This window comes from Pocillopora damicornis, chromosome 4, assembly GCF_964200805.1.
Source record: "Pocillopora damicornis chromosome 4, jaPocDami1.2, whole genome shotgun sequence".
Taxonomy (NCBI): Eukaryota; Metazoa; Cnidaria; class Anthozoa; order Scleractinia; family Pocilloporidae; genus Pocillopora; species Pocillopora damicornis.
Genome location: NC_142673.1, coordinates 2,907,393 through 2,928,490, shown reverse-complemented (window position 1 = coordinate 2,928,490; position 21,098 = coordinate 2,907,393). Strand labels below are relative to the sequence as shown.

The window sequence follows — 21,098 nt, the reverse complement described above, 5'->3', positions numbered from 1 at the left end:
TCTTATTAATGAAACGAGAGACGCTAATTCATATGTTGCAAGATTATATAGTTGGTCGATGAGACGGATGGAAAAAATTACTTCATAACACCGAAGACGTACGCCGTACAAAGTCTTTGTCTGTTTTCAAATGCCAATGAGATTCAAACAAGGTTTTTTCCTCTAAAAAAATTCATTATTTTATTGTTTATCAGGAAGTCATGCAATCGATATTTGACAACTCTGAAAAGCAATTCCTAAAAAATATCTGCGTATTCATTTCATTCAGAATTCAACGCAGAATTAGCAAAGGTTAGATTGATCCTTAGCCTCATTATGAGATTTTTCATGCTCTAAATAATAATAATCATAATAACAATTAGAAAACTAAGCTATGGAGACAATGGAAAGATAAGACACCTGCCTACGCAGGGCGGCTAGATCAAAATTTTCATCGAGACAATAACGTCATTATTGCTTATCGGCTCCTCAAAATTCGTTCCCTCCAACAGTGTCAAGAAAATTAGAAATTTCTGATCTTTCAATTCCTGATTGTTTAAGACCTTTTTGCTTTTAGTTACTTTACATTCACCTCCGACGCGTTTGAGAAAAACTCTCAGCTGGTAAAGTCATCAGTTATTACAAATCACACGCGAGATGTGTGAAGTTCCCCGATGGGTACCACAAGGCCTAATTTAGCCGCTAACTAAGTGGCTTGAATATTTGAGTAGTTTATTTAATTAGATCGCTCCACGTACAATTCTGCCAGAGCGGGAGACTTCATCCTTGCTGCAAAGCAAAGAGTTTGCACTTTCCAGCTCTTAGCTTTGCGTGCCTTGATTTTGAAACTGCAATCATGGCAGAGGTATCTACAGCGACTTATTGTTCAGTCGATAGCACAGAACTGGACAGTTTCATGATTAAAAATCCTTCCACTGTTGCAATTCGAGGTGACTCTGATAACCAAGATGTCGACGTGGAAAGTAAGCGTTGCTGCAACAGCCAGAGGTTTATCGTTGCTATTATCGTTCTTCTTGGAATAACGTGCTTGATAATTGGAATCGTTTTAATCTCGCTTGCCAAAGATAAACACAAGGGCGAATGTGATGCAAAACAGGATAAAAGTCAGCAGAGAAACCAAACTCAAACTGCAAACTCAGACGAGTGTGCGCCGTCAGAGGAAGCTGTGAGAGTGTCGCTTTACAAACTTCTCGAGAAAATTCAGTTCGAAACTTACGTCTTAAACCCAAATTTGCTACGTTTCAATCCAGGTAAGACACCCGAAGAAATCCGCCGTGATTTCAAACCCTACGATCCGACACCTTCCGAGATCAAACGAAGAACAGACGGAGCCTGGCGACTGCTTACGGAGATCAATAAGACAAATATCGACTCGGCCAAACTGAAGCCACGAGAGAGAAAAGCAATATCACAAATAAAATTCTATCTTCGGCACGTCTTCGGACATCCTTACGACGGAAATTACTACTCGGGTGATTGGATGTTGGGTCCGAATTTCTTCTGTTGGCAGCCGATCTGCGTCCTAGGAGAAGAAATTTCCGGTAGTTTACGGCATTTTGCACCTAAAAATTTAAGCGATATGGAGGTCATTCGGAATATTTTGGAGTCTTACAATAAATCGATTAGTCGATACACCCAAAATGTGAAGCTTGGAGTAAAGGCCGGAATGGTTGGTTCAATTGAAGAGTGTCGTGCGGGGATTGATTCCTTGAAGGAATACTTCAGCCATATTTACACTGAGAGAGAAGGTATGTTTCTAAAAGTGTGCAGCTGGTTTCACTAGTTTTCTTCTGTTATTTCAGTGTTGTTAAATATTAAAAAACTCGTAATTCGCATAATTTCGAAAACATGATAGCTTCGAGTTACAAACAATCTCTCCCCACGGCAGATTATCACTTAAAAAAGTCTCGCGGCTTCTTTTAGTGCATACATGGATAAACATTAATCAGGAATAATGCGTAACTTCATCATCATTCTGAACTGAAATTAATGAACTAAACTGCTAGGTTGAGGTCCGATGTCGGAAGGAAAAGAAACCAAACCACTGAAAAAATTGCCATGTAGCTACTCAGCCAGATTCGGATTTTAGACTCTTTATATTTAGGCAGTAAGGGACGGTTTCATTGGCAAGCGTTCCATATTACACTTTTAACTGCCTATCGGCATCTCTTGAGGGCTTAAAAAAGTCACACAGTTTATTTGCTTCAATTTGTAACAATTTAAGAACCCTCTCGGTAGTTGGTGAAGATTGGCGTGACCCTCTAAACGCGTGCTGGAATACTATCTAAGCTCGCCATGGGATATTTATACAATTTTCTGTAATCTGGTATGGATAAGTTCTGCCAATTAAATTTACACTGCACGACTCACTGCTTGATTTGAGACTGAAAGAAAACTGTAAATTTTTTTTATTAAGAACTGCAACAGTCTTCGGATTCAAAATCATTACTTGTTAGAAACGGATTGTTTACAGCAGTTAATCAGACAAAAGACAATAATCATAATGGCCATGCTTTATTTATCAGCGTCACTAAAACCGGCGTCTTGTTGTGTAAACTAAAATTGCTGAGTCAAACTCTCAGAAAGCTGTTTTTCGGATAAACTTGCGCCATGAAGGTTTGTATGCAATAGCATTTATTTGCGTTCACAACAAAACTTGCGTCTAAGAACAATGTCAGAAAAGTTTCCCACCAGAATTGTTTTAAAGATTAGAAGAGGCAGATTGTCTCCTTAAAGTTGAAATATAATCTTAAAACAGATTTTGAATTTCATCAATCACACATTGCATTCAGACGGCTGCCTTTTAACGCTCTTTGATTGGACAATAACATCGGCCTCACTCACCTTTTCAACTAATCAGAATTAGGCATCAAACCATTCGTAACTCAGTCAGTTGCTTTCGTTTTTGGTGTTGAGTTTTAGTTCTCATTGGTATCCATGTGATATTTCAGTATCCTTCCTGCTGATTGGCCGTCGTGATGAAATCGATTTGTTCCTGCGACACTCGATCAAAAGGCGGTCTATTTGTCGATTAGTTGATTTGCTTTCATCAACAATTGGCCACCATAACGAGTTTCTTAAGCTGACGTTTTGAACGTTAGCCTTTCGTCTTGAGTAGTGTTTTAAAATGCTCCTGTGAGATATCAACAGGGTCTAAATAATCCCATAGGGGTATATAAAAAATAAGAGACTGAATCGAAATAAAACATAAGATTATGGAAAATTAAGAAAGTACTTTTTGAAAAAGCCATGCGGTACATGCAAGCCAATGATAAAAAAGGAAAAATTCTCATACTCATGTATTTTTTTTCCTCCAGGAGTGTTAAAAGAACCGTTTGTGCAAAAGCTGCTTGATCCTTCTTTCTACGAAGGATTGACGAAGGAAATGAGGGACGAATGGAATAAACGCACAGGAAAGACTTTGGAGAGCTCCATGGAGGAATTCTTGATCCAGAATGTCGGTGCACCAATGAATGGATTATTTAGGTATTGCTGAGTAGACATGCAAAATAGATAAAGACAGTCTCAGTGAATTCTCAAATTTAGGATCCACATTGAAACATGCCTCTTCATGTCAAAGTGAGAGAAGCACCAGATTATCTGTTTCATCTCCAAGATCTCCTAAGAAATTCTCCTTACTGTCTGTCATACACTTCTCATGATGTTATTTGGGAGAGAATGGTTTTGGATCAATTGATAATCCCCTAACTTTTCCTATTATTATTATCGTTATTCTCATACTTGTCTGCTTGATATTTTTATTGATATTTTAAGGAGAAACTCACATGTTGATGGTCGCTAAGGGGTTCGAGCGCCGAACTTCGGATCATAAGGTCTACTTTCAAGCCCTAAAATGAGTTATTGTGTTGCGTTCTTTGGCAAAACGCTTAAAACTCTAACAATACCTATCTCCACCCGGAAGAATAAATAGGTGTCAGAAATTGTAAGCTATCAGGAAAAAGACGAATTCCTTCCGTAACTTGCTGTGCCGCCAGCCAACCCAACCGTGAGGGGCAGCGGCACTCTTTTGTCATCATCCAACTTTAGAAGATTGCTACTTCCCCTTCATCTACCTGTATCTGTCATCCGCCGAAAAGAGATGATAAGCAATAACAGAGACGTCAGAAACACAACACAATAATCTGCTGAGAGCTTGAGCGTAGACCAATGCATGCACGGTTTCTATCTCGATGCAACAATGTAATCCCTAACTTAAGAAAAACGCATTTTCGAAAGAATAGGTAAACAAAATATCGGTGTTAAAAACTGCAAACTTTAGATATCTGGCGTTGCATCTCTTACGTGGATTGTTTCCTTTCAGTTATCTGGAAAAAGAGCACACGAGCCATTGTGTTCCAAGCAACATTTCCAGCGGTCTTTTTAACCGCCCCTTGAAATACGTGTACATTGACGGCAAACCTGATTTCTCACAGCCGACCGTGAGGAACCTAAGCACGGGGGAGATTCTCAGCGGGCCTCAGACTTATGCCAGCATGTTGTCCTATTTTATCTCAACTGATATGACCCCTGACGAGGTGTACAACAAGGGATGGGAGATCTTGAATCAAACCTATCCTCAGGTACTAAAGGATGAATCTATAATTTCTGTTGGAATCTTTCATCAGAATTGTATTCGGCGAGGTCTTTGCTGGAGAAGAAGAAGCCGCCCCAAATTTAACGGGATTGGATAGAATATTCACGTGGAATGATTACATTGACAACGCTAACTATTTGGAAAAAGTTAGAGTGAAAGTAATTTAGGACTAGATCTTCCGAACTTTTTCAGGGTAACTTGCTACTTAGCTTATCCTACTATATCACTACTGGTCGCTTAATTTATTTATTTTATTTATTTAATCGCTTTCACGATGATCACAATGCTAAAATAAGACTAGGAAGAAGAAATACATTTGAAGAGGTCACAAGAATGAGAGACGAAGGTACGGGACACACAACAAAGCGAGACTTCAAATTAAGTGTGCCCTTAATTAGAAGGACTGGCTCTGTTTTAAAGTTAGTACTTGATCTTTTGTCTGGTACAAACACAATTCAGCTCAACGCACCGAGCTCTCCAAACACCCCATTTTAACTTGCAGCTTATATTTTTGCCATTATGTAGATCCTTGCTCTTGCGAGAAACCTCACCGGAAAAAAAGCAGACCCAGATGCTATAGTCGTGAAGGAATTCAAAAAGAGAATTACATCTCAAGACATGTACTACAACAAAGAGCCAATACCAGCGAATGAAAGCAACCAGTTGGCAGTTGAACGCTGCAGTACGATCGAAGGTGCCAAGGAATTTTGCCCGAAGAGATGGGAGGCTCTACAAAATTGGTTCAAAGCTTCTAGGGAGGTAATTAATGCAACGTTTAGCTGTATTAGAGCGCGCAATGTAAATGTCACTTTTGGTTGATGATTAAGTTTATTTAGTCATGGAGCTTGAAAATTTACCTTTTTCTGTTTCTTTTTCTTATCTGGACCCTCGTAATGACAGATTTATCTTTAAAAGGATTTGCTTTAAATTTCCGCAGAGTGGCTAAGGCGATTTTTTGGGATTCCCCCGACTCCGTGATTGTAGCATTTACAAGCGGACGAGGGTCTCAAAATCTGGACAAATGCAGTGGCTTTCACGTATCTCAAGAGATATTTTCTTGTCTGGGTTCTTTCCTGTTCCAGTTCCTATTTTTTTTTCTTATTTCATGTTGTATTTTCCTTCTTCAGTTTCGTAGTCTCAACGAGTTTCGACTCCGTTTGTGTAAAAATCCCAAGTTACACAAAACACTCAAATGCCTCAAAATCTCAAAAAATGTGACATATCTTGATGGAAGTTTTCTTTCTTGTTTTTCTTCATATTCCCTTTTTACAAAATTATTTCTTCATTTTCATTTTCCGAAGGCTATGAGTTTCTTAGAGCCAAAAACAGTCAACATGTTTCATTTCACTGGTGCCAAGCAGACCACGCCAAGCTGCCCCGTTCAGCTTGCTCCGGACTTTAATCCTTCCTCTGCCGCGCAAAGCTACGAACTCAGTGATGCAGTTTGTTCAAAGAACTCCAGGTGAGGCGTAGGAAATATCATCAAATAGCCAAAAAAGTAAAACTTTTGGGGACCCCTTTGTTTTGATTAACACAGCTGACCTTTCTCATTAGGCTAGTTGAAATTTTGTAGGTACAATGTTCCGTTTTTCCTCGAAAACATGGGTCCAGTCTTCAGCGAGTGGAGTGTCAATGCTCACGAGGCGAGACCTGGACACCACACTCAGGTAGGTGTATAATAACAGTAGTCCCTTACAGTAGATGGACTATTTTGTATATAGTTTTCAGTTCACTGCTGTGGGAATGGAAAAAAAAATCGACCAGCTCGAGTCTATGTGTTGTATTCTTGAGCAGGTCGCTTTCCTCTCGCATTGCTCGTTTATAAATTATGCTGGCGCGAAAATTGCTACCGCAGGGGAGAGGGCGTGAAAATTACTACCGGCCAACGGTCACAAATTCCTGAGGGAGGGGGCGGGGGGTTAAAATACCCCTAGGATGAGCTGATATCCCATCCAGGGAGAACAACGAAACTGGAACAACTAAAACTTTGTCGAGATCTTTTGGTTTGAAAGCTGATTTACCTTATGAATAATCATTATCGACATCTTCAGTTAATTTCAATTCCTGTCCTAGGCTCAAGGTTTTGTTGAACATTTCGCGGACAAGTGTGGCGGTGTGATAGGCTGGGTGAACCAGATCTCTCAGTCAATTGCATTTTCGGAGGGCTGGGGACTATATGCCGAGATGCTTATAGCTGAAGATACTGATTCGTACGATAATAAGCCGTGGCAGAGATATGGAGCACTAAAATGGAGAGCAAGTTGATTTTTGTTAATACTTAACATAGAGGACGCTTGATCACCGTTTGCACACTGAAAATTATGCCTAATTCAATAGGACTGACACTCACCAAAGAGCTAAATCGACTTTTTTATTTTAACTTAAAAGCTGATGGTTTTTAACCTCGCAAATGTTTTCCCGCAAAATGAATACAGACAACTTTCCAATGTACAACATCAAATAGTTCTCAGAGACAAAATTGGGCAATCACTTTCACTGTAATTATCCTCAAGGCATTTAAAAGTTTTACTGCATGTATGAAAGTTGTTGGTGCTCTTAGCCTTGAAACTTTTTCCGCTGTTGTTGCAGTTTCGTATTGTTACTGCCATATTTCCTTTTTATCTTTAGCTCTGGCGGGCCCTCCGTCTTGTACTGGACGCAGGCCTCCATAGCAAGGGCATGACTCGCCGAGAAGGACTAGATCTATTGGCCAATTACGCTTGGGATACGTCCGATATTGCGCGCAAAGAAATGACTCGATACCAGTCTGGCCCGGGTCAAGCTAGCGCGTACATGATTGGTCAGCTGATGATTCAGCAGTTAAGGGACTACGCAGAGAGGAAGTTGAAGGAAAAGTTTGACCTAAAGGACTTTCATTACCAGGTAAAATATGGAAGTGTTTATAACTAGATGCATTTCTTATTGCGTTCACGACTATTGATGTTATATGACTGGCTTATACCATTCTATATTTGTATGGAATTGTTAAATTGTACTTTTTTCTTATTTGGGTACTAAGAAAATCAGTATTGCATTTATGGGCGAAAACTCACAATCTTTGTTTTCAATTTTAGATTCTCAACCAGGGCTCTGCGCCGATGAGTTTCCTCGAGAGTCATATCCAGCAATATGTCGCTTGCAAGTTAGACGATAAATCTCCCGGATGCGAGCTCGTCTTGCAGCCATTAGGCGTTGAAGTGAAAACGAAGCGAAAAAGCCATGCTGAGAACCAACTTTCCTCAGAATATTCCAACTTTTTCAACCGGCCGTATCCAAGGAGGCTTTATGTTTGATGAGCTTACAAAATTTTAGTATGTCCAGTACTTCTAGTTAGCAATCGTAGCAATTCTCCGAGTTTAGAAAAGAAATCCCATCGAAAAGTCGGGTCATAAGTGAATGCTTTCACTGGCAATACCCCAAAGGATCATTAAGTGCATTTACATTTTTTTATTGATTCCTAACTTTTTTCACACAATTTCTAAAATAGTGCATGTATTCTAACTGACTTTTATACGTTGTCAATAACGTTCGTTAGCTATATCCACAGTCAGTACTCCCTTTAACAGTTCAACCATGTATCTCGCGTTCAATGAAAAACATCAAAGTTTTTAACTCTGAGGAGCTTTTTGGTAAATGAATCATCGCGTAGAGCATTTCATCCACTTAAATCCTTCATATTTACAAACACCCTATGAAAGAGTTTCAAGTTTTATCAAGTCGCCTTTAAGCAACGAACCCATTAGACTATTAATAAATTAATGCTTCAGTAGCCTGTTTTAGTCTTCTTTTTCAATAACTTGCTCGTGTGCTGTAGCCAGCTTAAATTGAGTGAAAACGCTTGTTAAATAGTAGGATCAGAATATTTATGACATTTCGGAAATAAGAGTGTAATCACTGTAAAAACCAGGCTTTTAAAACAAATGACAATTTTGACAGCTTTGTAATCGAATAAAGGATGAACGAGTGCATGTTTTCGAGTTTTGGTGACATCCTTCTTTCCCTGTAGCGTTGACGACGTGAACTGCTTTAATTTGCTTTTAGGCTGCCGACGTTGTCTTTGACAAAATTCTCGCTACAAGATCGACCTTTAATCTTGTTCTTCCAATAACTCGTCACCAGTTCTCCTTTCTCTCTTTGAGTACAGCGCAAGCAAAACTGTTGCACTTCAGCTGTCGTTAACTAACCATAAAAAAAGCAGCTTTTTTCGCACTTTTGGGCCTTAAACAGTTAAGGACTAGTATGCAGGCCAACATTATCTGCAAGCTAAAGAAAATCCTTGCGCAATATCAAAATAAGCCCTCTATGACTGGCAACTGACTTCCAACAACCTGTCTTTATTACGTTTTATTGTTGTTATTATTGACCCTCGTAGGTGTTGCCAGTGATGGGCATGAAACCTCAAGAATTAATAAAAACGAAATTAGATGAGACGTAACAAGGTTACATGTGGCAACCGGCAAGAGGCAAAACTTTAACTCGAAATATCCGGGTCGGGAGGTCAGTATTAAAATGCATGGCGAATATTTTTAAGTGAAATTGTTTATGCAAGTGAGGCAGGAAATCTAAGCCAGATACTTGGAGTCGATGCTAATCAATGCATAAATGAAACGAGAGCAAAATTTTCTGAGGACTCTTAACCAGGTTTCTTTAACTATCCTTACTGGTTTTTCGAATTTTCTCATCTGTTCGTGAAGGTAAACCATTCAAGTAAGACTTGTTCTGACAAGAAGTTACTTTTGATCGAAAAGTCTCCATCCAAATACCTCACCAAGAAACTCATGATTTATTTTACAAACATATAGACGGAAAATAAAATAACTAAATAAAAACAAAAAAATCCCTGAAAACTATACGGGAAACGTCAGCTCAAAACTGGAGTTGATACACACAACAATATCCATAATCAAAGTTAATTTCAAGCTCAGAATAAGATTGCCGTGTTTTTAAATGAGATGGCAATTAAATAGAAACAAGTTCGTTTAAAGGCTGTTAACTTTTCAGACGAAGTATGGCTCTGTTACCTTAAACAGTCCTTACGCCCCGACGGCGTCTAAGAACAAGGCGCATCCAATCTTAACAAATTGACAAACTTGACCTCTTCTTGTAGATAGTAAGCCCCTCTCGCCGCTTCAGGTATTTTCGCTTTTGGTAGTTTCAAATCTTCTCCTTCCGCTTTCTTCATCTTTTCGTTCATGTTTGTCAGAGCAGAGAACAGCCTGACGTGTATTTGTGCATCTCTTTTCCCGATCTCCTTCTCCGCTTTGGCTTCCAACTGGAATCTTGTCATATTCTTCTTGGCCTGTTTGCGCATATCTTCAATATCGTCCAAGTTATCAAAGCTCTTGTCACATTGCTTTTTAAGTTCATAAAATTGTCTTTGCAATTTTTTGATCGGTCTTTCCTTCTCATTGAATAGATAACTTGCTCTTGCAACGAAATCCTCGCTAACAATCGAAGCCATTTCGGGTATTTTTAACTTGCAAGCTGTACTAATCGAAACGCAAGGGAAATTCTCCTCTACTTGTTGTAAGTGACGTACCAATCGGACCGTTTTCGTATTCTCCTTGGCCTGCTTGCACATATCTTCAACATCGTCCAAGTCATCAAACTACTTGTGACATTGTTTTTTAAGTTCATAAAATTGTCTTTGCAATTTGTTGATCTGTCTTTCCTTCTCATCAGATAGATAACTTGCTCTTGCCACAAAACTTTCGCTGATAACCGAAGCCATTGCAAGTGCTTTTCGCTTAAAAGGTTCACTCTTTTTTTCTAGCTTAGCAACTGTACTAATCGGAACATAAGCGAAGTTTTCTTCTACTTGTTGTAAATGACGTAACAATCGGACCGTTTTTCAAGCGCGCGCTCAGTAAGTCGAGGCGTGTGCGCGCATTTTTCAGCACGAGGAATAACAAAAAGGACCATTAGGAAAGCCTATGGCTCTTCCTGTCATAACATCTTTGAGAAATTTTATGAGAAGAAAAATCAAAGGCTGAACAACAGTTTAATGACCGGGATAGGGAATTTATTGTTTATGTCAAGTGTTTTTATTTGTCTTCTACTTTATTTCTAAGCGGAAAGTCCCTGCGAACAACATGGTCGTTTTTCTGTGAATAAAAGCAGTGGTTAACACTTCCTCCACGAAATAATACCTCTATGAAAAATGAAGATATATTGGCAGTAATGACTAAATAACAATGGCAGCAGTGATTATTGGTGCAGTAAAACGTGCGGGGGCAGTATATCGAGGAAGCAAAGTGTAAAAAAAAAAGCTGGCAACAAATTGTTTATCAGGAGCTGTCACTTTATGTGGCATGTACTGTTTGACTAATTAGCTGATTTTTTTTGTGCCGTATTTCTCCGTCCAGTCTTTGTATTACAATATACTAAGACATGGAATATTGTTCTTTTCAAGCATAATGCCTGTAGGCCTCAAAGGACTCCAAACTCTTTGCAGACTTGTCATCGTTACTCTTTGCCTTTCCTCTTTTGGGCGGGTTAAGGATTTCAGAACAGCCTTCCTTCTTGGGTTCTTTGACGCATTCGACATAATTTTCGATGTGTTCTTCAAGAAAGGCGAGTGGTGAAGAACCTTGACTCAATAACTGAGAAATAAGTTAAAGAAAAGCTTTTAATTTGGACTGTGCGAGCAGATATTTGTCATTTTTTTTAGTTCTGTAACGAAATGAGGTGCGTAAATATTTAGGCCCTTTGCTAGTAAAAGAGAAAATGTGGCTGCAGAAATGGAACAATGTAGGATATCAGACTAAACAAATAAAACAAACGAAATAAAAAAATGAATAAACAGACAAGAAAAAAAAGCCCCAGCATTTTGCAACCACGACTCACTGAAAAAAATAAATTGACTGAGGATACTTTTTCTCTACCTCGTATAACGACGATAAATCCAAATCCAAATCATTATGTGTATCATATTATGTCTATTTTGTTATTCACCTGGTAGTGGAAGTCTTTGAGATCGAAGTCTTTACCCAAAGCAGTTTTTGCATGATCTCTATTTTTTAGAAGGGCTATCCTGCCAACCATGTACGAGGTCGACTGGCCTGGCCAGCTCTGATAACGTGTTACCTGTTACATAGAAGAAATAATATCATAAAAGTCTACTAGTGTTTTTTTTTTCGCAAGAGCATATCACAGTGATTACTAGATCGCGGCCATTCTGAATCGTTTGTGGCATGCAGTTTCCTTAATAAGTATCTAAATCTGTTTCATCTTTCTTGGCAATGTGCATTGTAAGTGTTAAACACAATAACAGCTCTGCAATGTCCGTCTAGTGCTCGAAGTAACTTCCTTGCGCATCCACTTCGTTGGGGGACGATGAAGGAACGTGACCTTATGAATTCTGCTATGGAATTTATGACAAGCCCTGACTTCACTTCGCCTTAACTACTAATAATGCCAACGTAGGAAGTATGGACTCAGCGGAGTATTCGTTTGCATCACGAGATCCCAGAGTGGGTTGCAGAGAAAGTACAAGGAATAGAGGAGAGAAAAGTCAAGCTAGCAAATGAACGCTGCAAGAGCACTGTAAACTATCTCATCCTGATTACTAGATCGCGGCCATTCTGAATCGTTTGTAGCATGCATTTTCCTCAGTAAGTATCTAAATGTCCGTCTACTGCCCGAAGTAACTTCCTTGCACATCCAGCTTATGAATTCTGCTATGTAATTTATGACAAGCCCTGATTTCACTTCGCCTTAACTACTAATTATGACAACGTAGGAAGTATGGACTCAGCGGGGTATCCATCTGCATTACGGGATGGCATCAACCCCTGAGGAGGTTGCAGAGGAAGTAAAACGAAGAGAGGAAGTAGAAGTCAAGCTAGCAAATGAACGCTGTAAGAACACTGTAAACTATTGCATCTTAACACCCTTGAGCCGAAAACACTCTCCTCACCTCTTTACGAGTGAAGTCAGAGTCATCCCAAGCGTTATCGACGAATAACTTGATAGCTTCGTCTCTTTTCATTCCTGTGTAGTGGAGTCCTGTGTCTACGATCAGTCTTACTGCTCGCCAGATCTGAAAACGCAGAAACGTCAGCATCGATACTTCTACGAGGTGACTTTCTCTCTACCGGATTTTCGAGTGCTGGTTTTCGCGGAGGGAGCAAAACGGGAGAACCCAGGACAAATCCCTGGAAGGCAAAGAGAACGGAACAAACCCAACCCAGATATGACGTGAGGTCAGGGACTCGAGTCCAGGGTACAGCGGTGGGAGACAAGCGCTTCCATCCATGTGCGATCTCCAGTTCAACTATCATTTTATCATTTTCTTGATTATCGTCCTTACTAACCTGCCATTTCAGCATGCCATACTTTTTCAGTGGTCTTCCATCGTAGACATCAGTATCGTCTGATATTAATGGATTTTCAGCATATAGACTCCATCCTTCCAAAAACGCCGTGTAGTATGTCTTGGAGCTTAACCAACCGATTGTACCTCCACAGGTGTCTTTAAAGTGCTCTCTATTCCCTTGGATCTACCACAGTAAAAATTGTAAGTGACATCTAAAATGATAAGAACTGTCTGAAAGAAAGTCGAATTGCAGGAATTTTAAAAGTAAACCAAACAACCCGACATGTTGTAAAAAGATTTAGTTGTGCTACACCCGCGAGGTAGCTCTTTGCAAACTGTTCCTAGGTCAAATTGCATTTTGAGGTGTTAGATTTTGGGAAAGGAGGATATAAGGATCATGGGAGAACGAATATTAACCTCAACTTGACTCGAGAATCGAATTCAGGTCACAGTGAACCCAATGGTCATGCATTGTGCATTCAGGCTTTCAGAACCAAGTCGTCTCAAAATAATTGAAAAATAATCAAAGCGTTTAAAAACGCGTACCTCATTTTTGGTGAAGTTTTTAAAAAAAATGGTAAATCAGCAGTATACCCGTATTAAAATAACCTTCGAGTTCGAAAAGTTATGACTTTCCCTTCCCCTTTCTGTGCCTTTTCAACTCTCTAGTAATTTCACCATGTAAGCTAATTTGGTTACCAACAAAAGAGGACACAAAAGCATATCTTGAAAAAAAAAAAACAACAACAACAACAAACGTAAATTTAGAAATTGTCACCTGGATATGGTGACCTGGACGAGCTTCATGGGCATTGACACTCCACTCAGAAAACCTTGGCCCCAGTCTATCCAGGAAGAAAGGAATGTTGTAATGGGCAGGCTTTGTGCACATTGAATCACTTCCGTCGTAGCTCTGTATACCACTGGATGGGTTCAGGTCTGGTCTTAGTTCTATAGGACAGTTGGGTGTTGAGTGTTTGTCTCCAGCGAAGTAAAACATGTCGGTAATTTTAGGGTACAGCATACTCATAACCTATATCAACAAAAGAATAATCATGTTGAAAAGGGAAATTACAAAGACCATTAAAAAAAAGAAAAAGCTTGTGAAAGTTAAAGGTAAGACCAAGTAAACTGCCTCACATGAGAAACCTGACGGAAATAAAACCAATGCAAATGGGATTTTAATTCTAGGGCTAAATCCACTGTCAGACAATTGTAATAGATGTAAAGTTATAGAGTTGATGGAATGGAGAATTAAATGACAGTTAATAACAGCTTCTAACAGATTGGTACCAATTTATAATCATTTTAGACCGACTGCATAACGTTGTTGTTCATCCATTTTTGGATCAAAAACAAGCCAAAAAGTACAAATCACTTCATACCGATCTGGCCTCCGTAAACCATTTTTCAAGGGTTTTCCATCTGGTCGGACAATATTTCTTAGCACCTTCGATATTGCTACATTTTGCGTGTGCATCCTCGTCAGATTCGTTTTTAGGAAAAGCTTCATCATTGAAGTATTCGTCAGTAGAGTTGAGTTGTTCCTTGAATTTCTTGATCGCTGTAGTTTCGTTATGTTCTCCAGTAGCACTTTTGGCAGCCTCCACAGCCTATGTAGAAGCAGTGGTAAGTTATTAAAAGTTCTCTAAGGATGCTCTTTTAGTTCTGAGTTCCAAACCCATACCATTTCATAGATCATTTACACACAAAATTTTACCTCTATTCAAGAGAACATTGGCTTTAGCATATCTTGCCTCATAGCATAAAAGCTTTCATCATATGGCAAGGTGGTCGAGCGCTCTAACTGCTGCTTTATTGGTCGAGATCTTGCCATATCGGACCGTTTCCAAGGAAACGGCAATACGCCGTGTATTTTCTTGTTCTTCATGAAAGCTGGCAACTTCAGAGTAAACAAGTTGATTCCGAGAGCCATATATAAACTACTTGCTAACCTCGCTTGCCTGAACTGTTCTAGGAAATATTTGTCCGCGAACGGTCGTTTTTGTTCGTGCTGCCACGACCTCGGGCCCATATTCCCCTGTGCGGCCTTAACGCTTAGATAGTAAGAAACTAATCACATTACTCGGTTTTTCTGTCATTTGCAATTATTCGAAATGTTTATCACCCATCGTGAAACTCTTCTCTGTATACAGAGAATGGAAGGGGAGATTTGCTGAGAACGGTGCAGCTTGTCAATTCGATCAGTTAATGGTCTCCACTAATAATCCTAACTGTAACTCTAAAAAAAAGTGAGAAAAACTCTCAAAGAACCCTCCTAAAGAGTCTTTTTCGCCAAGAACTTGATTTCAAATCTGCAAAACACATACCAACGGGTAGAGCATTTTTAACTGCTCCCATCCCAGCCTGTGCACATCCATCGGCGTCATATCATTAGTCGTGAAATATGGTAAGATCATAGCGTATGCTTCAGAACCGTTCAACCTGTCACCGTTAGATAGTTCTGGATTTGTTGGCCAAGATGTATTTTCCTTTCCATCGTACCAAACGTGAGCTAAAGGTAGAGAGGCCAATCCACTGGACACGTTACTTGGAACGCAGTAGCGGTAATGTTCATACTGAAGATACCTATGGGAAAGTACTTTGTACTTAGTGGTAAAGCATGCTTCGAAACCATAGTTGAATTGTAGCGGTTTTTATAGATACTTTTCAATGTTTAAGATCAAGCTGTTTGATCTTCAACATTAAAAAGTTACTTCAGCTGTGTAAAGTCATTACATTAGCCAATTTACATTATCGACTCAGTGGATAAAAATGACCCTTCTTTTAATACCTTTCATGCACGCAGCTCCGCACTCTCTTCAGAAACTTACCCCTTTATTCATACTGTTTGGTTGCTCAGTATAATAATTACAAGCTTACTACTTAGAATGATCAACACATAATGAGAACCACCAAAGCATTTTTAGTGCTAGTTTTACCCAAAAAAAGGTATGGTTGTGTGGAGTCCTCAAAACATAGGTTTGTGTGATCATTCTAAGTTCTTCTGCTTTACCTTAACAGTTCTGTCATTGGCTTTCCCATGTACTCCACAAGGTATTCACTTAAGGACTCATTCACCGTCATTCCATTGTGGTTACTCTTCCATTGGCTTTTCATTTCGTCCGTGATTTTACTATAATAATCATCATTCAGAGCTTGGCTGACGTATTTCTCATACAACACACCTGGAAATTTGAGAAAAACAAATTGTTTTAAAATTAATGGTACGAATTTTACCAGTAAAACGTCCGAAATTGGATCTTATTTGTTGTAATTCGCTCCTTAATTGGTCGACAAAACTCGCGCGTTTCTCTCCACCAATCGGAGAGAAAGCAGGAACCAATCGCTTCTTCATAGTCAGCTCCGTTTTTCGCGCTTCAAGTAGAATGAAAGTTTTTACTTCGAGGTCTTTTTGGATCCTTACGACAATTCCCTCGTTTTAACAAATCATTGGTTCTGGTTTCAGGCCCTCAATGGAATTTCAATATATATATATATAGATAGATAGATAGATAGATAGATAGATAGATAGATAGATAGATATATAGATATATATATATATATAAATATTATGAGAGGAAAAAAGGACGTAACTACGTTTCCCGACAAGCCTGTTTCGTGAATCGCTTCACTCTTCAGGGGTTTAATGAAAGAATATTCATGTGACTATCGTTTATATACTAGGAAAATTTGCATAATACGCGGTAAACTTAAAAACTTTAGAGTTCAGCTGTTGCGTAGCAACGCTTTGTTTCTGTGCCGGCATGAAGATACGAGTTCGTTACGCTTATTTAGTGATGAGAGGTCGGGTCGGTAAATTATAAGGAATTTTTCTTTTAGGCAGAGGTTGCATCTTTTACTGGAGCTGTTGTAGGGAGAGTTAGATGATAAGACGCGCCATGAGATAGAATAGTCAATGTTGTCGTTCTTGAGTGTCCAGATGTGTTTGCTAAGTTCGGTAGAGTTTTTGTGCTTGGCGTGGCGGAATGATGCGGTGTGATTTCTGTGTCTTGTTTTGAAGTTGGTTTCTGTGAGTCCGATGTATGTTTCAGAGATGTTGTTGTCTTTCCGTGTGACGGTGGCTTGATAAACGACTGAGGATTGAAGGCAGTTACCATCGAGCGGGCAATTGTTCTTTTGTCGGCAGTTGCATGTTTTGTTGGTTTCCGTGTCGTCTTTGTTGTCTTTCGTGTAAGGTGAGAGGGACGAGTGTAAGATGCGCTTGTTGTGGTTGTCGATGACCTGTTTGGTGTTGTTCATGCAGCTGTAACTGATTTTGATCATCATGATCTGCATGAACAACACCAAACAGGTCATCGACAACCACAACAAGCGCATCTTACACTCGTCCCTCTCACCTTACACGAAAGACAACAAAGACGACACGGAAACCAACAAAACATGCAACTGCCGACAAAAGAACAATTGCCCGCTCGATGGTAACTGCCTTCAATCCTCAGTCGTTTATCAAGCCACCGTCACACGGAAAGACAACAACACCTCTGAAACATACATCGGACTCACAGAAACCAGCTTCAAAACAAGACACAGAAATCACACCGCATCATTCCGCCACGCCAAGCACAAAAACTCTACCGAACTTAGCAAACACATCTGGACACTCAAGAACGACAACATTGACTATTCTATCTCATGGCGCGTCTTATCATCTAACTCTCCCTACAACAGCTCCAGTAAAAGATGCAACCTCTGCCTAAAAGAAAAATTCCTTATAATTTACCGACCCGACCTCTCATCACTAAATAAGCGTAACGAACTCGTATCTTCATGCCGGCACAGAAACAAAGCGTTGCTACGCAACAGCTGAACTCTAAAGTTTTTAAGTTTACCGCGTATTATGCAAATTTCCCTAGTATATAAACGATAGTCACATGAATATTCTTTCATTAAACCCCTGAAGAGTGAAGCGATTCACGAAACAGGCTTGTCGGGAAACGTAGTTACGTCCTTTTTTCCCCTCATAATATATATATATATATATATATGCAGTTATATATAGATATAGATAGATATTGGCCCCCGTATAGCCGCTAACTATGGCTTTAAATGCAGGCGTTTAGTTTTAACTTGTAAGACTCCCTCGAGAAGTCTATGACAGTTAGACGAAACGCGTCGGAGAATAGAGAAGTTTTACAACTACTGTTTGCAGAGCGCTACTCGCTAGCTCAGTTTAAGGAGTATTGATTTAAAAAATTATTGAAAAAGCTGTTTGGAAAAATTGTTTATAGAATAATTTAAAAAGTTTAAAAAATTTATTAACAAAAAATATAATTTAAAAAAATAATGAGAAAATTCGGTAAAAAATTATAAAAAAATAACACATCAATTTTAAAAATTTTAAAAAAAGGAAGAAATTGTTTAAAAATCATTTTAAAATTTATTAAAAATAATTAAAAATAAACAACTGAGTAAAAATTAGTAAAGAAACAAAAAATTCAGAAAAATTTAAAAAAAATTAAGAAGATTAAATACATTTTAAAAAATAATGAAAAAATTAATGATTAAAAATAATTTAAAAAATAATTAAAATTAATGGTTAAAAAAATTTAAATACACTTTAAAAATTTAATTTAAAAAAACTAAAACTAATAATTAAAAAAAGTGATCAAAAATATTTTAAAAAATTAATTAAAAAAGTACGTCATTTTATTGTGGTTACTCTTCCATTTGCTCTTCAATTTGTCCATGATTTTAACATAATAATCATCTTTAAGAGCTTGGCTGATGCATTTCTCATACAACACACCTAGAAATTTGAGAAAAAAAATTGATTTAAAAAGCGGTACAAATTTTAAAACATCCGAAATTGCATCTTTTTTGTTTTAATTCGCACCTTCATTGGTCGACGAAACTCGTGCGTTTCTCTCTACCAATCGGAAAGAAAGATAAGACAAATCGCTTCTTCATGGTCAGCTCCGGTTTTCGTGCTTCAAGTAGGACGACTGTTTTTGCTTCGAGGTCTATTTGGATCCTTACGACAGTCCCCTCGTTCTGACAAATCATTGGTTCTGGTTCCAGACTCTCAATGGAATCTCAATGGAGATATATATATATATATATATAATGATCTATTTCACTATTTCAAGAGGTTGCTCAAGAGGAAGATCATCCAATGTTAATTAAATTATGCTCATGGAGCGATCGTTCTTCATCGCTAGATGGATTTTGGTTGAACAACGCGAAGGACGAATATTTGGTCCGGCTATATCGGTTAACAAAAAAAGTCAGATCGATGTTTTCACCTAAAAGATGTGAAACCTTTTTGGTCTTTAAGCCTTTTTTTGAATGCACAAGGCATCACTTTTGTAAAAGGCGTACGAAATACGTCTTATCTGTTTTAAGCAATCCAAGCGGTGGGATTGTTTACACAACAATGAAGGTGCGATAACAAGAAAACTTGATCGTCAGGTTTTTCCTAAAGGTTTTCTGTTTCAAAAAAAATTACTTCAGTTTAGTATAACAACGGTATCTTCGCAAAATTTAACAGTCTTGAATTGTGTTTCTGTCACATCTAATTCGGCTACATAAAAGCAGTCCTGTTTTCTTAAGACTTGACGTTTTAATAATTTGAAACACAAGCACGTTCTTTAAAACGCATAGAAGAACATAAATAACTTTTTCGGTTTAGATTTTGTCAGTTAGGAAACAAAGAGATAACTACTGCAACCGAATTATGTTTTACTTTGTTGACTGATTACTTGATTGAAAATTATGCAGCTTGCTTTAGTTTCAACTCTGTTGGATGAGGGGAAACTAGAACTCATTTATACATGCGTCTTACAGAATTATGTTCCATTCTGCGTTGGAATGAGGCACGTGTTGTTATTCTGCTTTTGAGGTGGGATTACACTAATATACACTCTGACTAGTTAGTTAATTGCCTGGCCTTCATGGCCATTTCATGGCCATTTCAGAAACATCAAGAAACTGCTGCTGTTTTACATAAACAATACTCTTGATCGGCGGAAACAAGTATCAAAATGAATTTCTCCTTGTTAGTGATGGAAACAAATCTAAGTTCAGCTTCACTTGGGTCACTTTGACAGAAGTGCAATCTTTGGCGAAATGAAAAGAAACAGAAAGTGCAAGCAATAAAATCAAGGCGCCTGAAGATATTTTTAGTTTGTAAGAAAGAACATTCCCATACCTCATTATAAATCAAAAAATAAAACAAACCTGTTTCGTTTTTCAAAGCGATCTCCAGGAACCTATTTCTCAGTGCATTCCTTCCCGCTTCACAAGCATCTTGACTGTGAACCATACCGTGCAACTTTCCCATTTTCAGATTTTCTATGTATCTCAAAATTCCTTTCTTGTGAGTTTTCAGCTTCTCTTCTATAAGTTCTATATCCTGCAAGTTTTCTGGTTTTAGACTTCTCAGCAATCCTTGCAAATGCGCACCCAAGTTACAGATGACTTGTTGCCTCGGATGGCAGTAGAATGTTGGACCCATCATCCAATCTCCGGCGTAGAAATTCATGTCAAAAGGCTGACCGAATACAGTCTTCAAATAATGTTTCAGCTGTGCTAGTGCTTTCCTTTCGCGTGGCCTGAGCTTTTTAGAGTCCACTTTTATTTCCTTGACCTCATTGTAGAGACTCCACGCTGCATCAGTAACACTTTTGATGTAATCCGGCGTAGGATTATATGATGTGTACTTCTTCTTGATTTCCTCTCGAGAGGCATCGGGGTCTTCCGGCAGCATGAAAGGATGTTTCTCATAATATGTCTTCTTTGCGCGCATAATGATCTCCTCTAGACGGATCCGTTTGGCTTCTTCAGAGTAGTCACAGAAGGATGATGCTGCGGGCGACGTCGATGTCGATGAAGCCTCATTGTCAGTCTCCCCTTTCTTTTTAATTGCAAGCGCTATTAACACGATTCCTACGATCAATGCGATAGCAGCGATTGCAGTGAATAGGATAAGGAATATTCTACTCTTTGACCTATTCCCTCTCAATGCAGTGTAGTCAGCCATGATTTCTACTTAGAAGCAACCCCTGAATACCTTGCCACTTTGGTCCACCTCATGTACTCGTGTCGGATGGCTTTGAAGATCGAGGCATAGCACAATAAACGTTATTCCTATCTAATGAATCAGCAGAATATAAAGTTGTGGCCAGGGCAGAGCATTGTTTTTACGCCTCTATTGTCTACTGAAAG

At 38.8% G+C, this 21,098-nt stretch overlaps 2 protein-coding genes across 2 annotated transcripts; one reads left to right on the top strand and one right to left on the bottom strand.

The window, feature by feature from the left end:
• The first annotated feature begins 162 nt into the window (after positions 1-162).
• LOC113665253 (uncharacterized) lies at positions 163-8,562 on the top strand. The gene is made up of 9 exons (XM_027180927.2): positions 163-1,748; positions 3,318-3,486; positions 4,322-4,580; positions 5,120-5,353; positions 5,896-6,056; positions 6,168-6,261; positions 6,668-6,850; positions 7,223-7,477; positions 7,669-8,562. The coding sequence occupies exons 1-9, from the start codon at positions 836-838 to the stop codon at positions 7,885-7,887; spliced, it is 2,487 nt and encodes an 828-aa protein (XP_027036728.2). The 5' UTR covers positions 163-835; the 3' UTR covers positions 7,888-8,562.
• Positions 8,563-10,594: 2,032 nt separating this feature from the next.
• LOC149046476 (uncharacterized) lies at positions 10,595-21,090 on the bottom strand. The gene is made up of 9 exons (XM_089203455.1): positions 20,112-21,090; positions 15,928-16,099; positions 15,242-15,500; positions 14,297-14,524; positions 13,690-13,944; positions 12,910-13,095; positions 12,513-12,635; positions 11,549-11,680; positions 10,595-11,196 (listed from the first exon to the last, which is right to left on the bottom strand). Exons 1-9 carry the CDS (start codon positions 20,911-20,913, stop codon positions 11,002-11,004), a joined length of 2,352 nt encoding a protein of 783 aa, XP_089059581.1. The 5' UTR covers positions 20,914-21,090; the 3' UTR covers positions 10,595-11,001.
• Between the last annotated feature and the right edge of the window lie 8 nt (positions 21,091-21,098).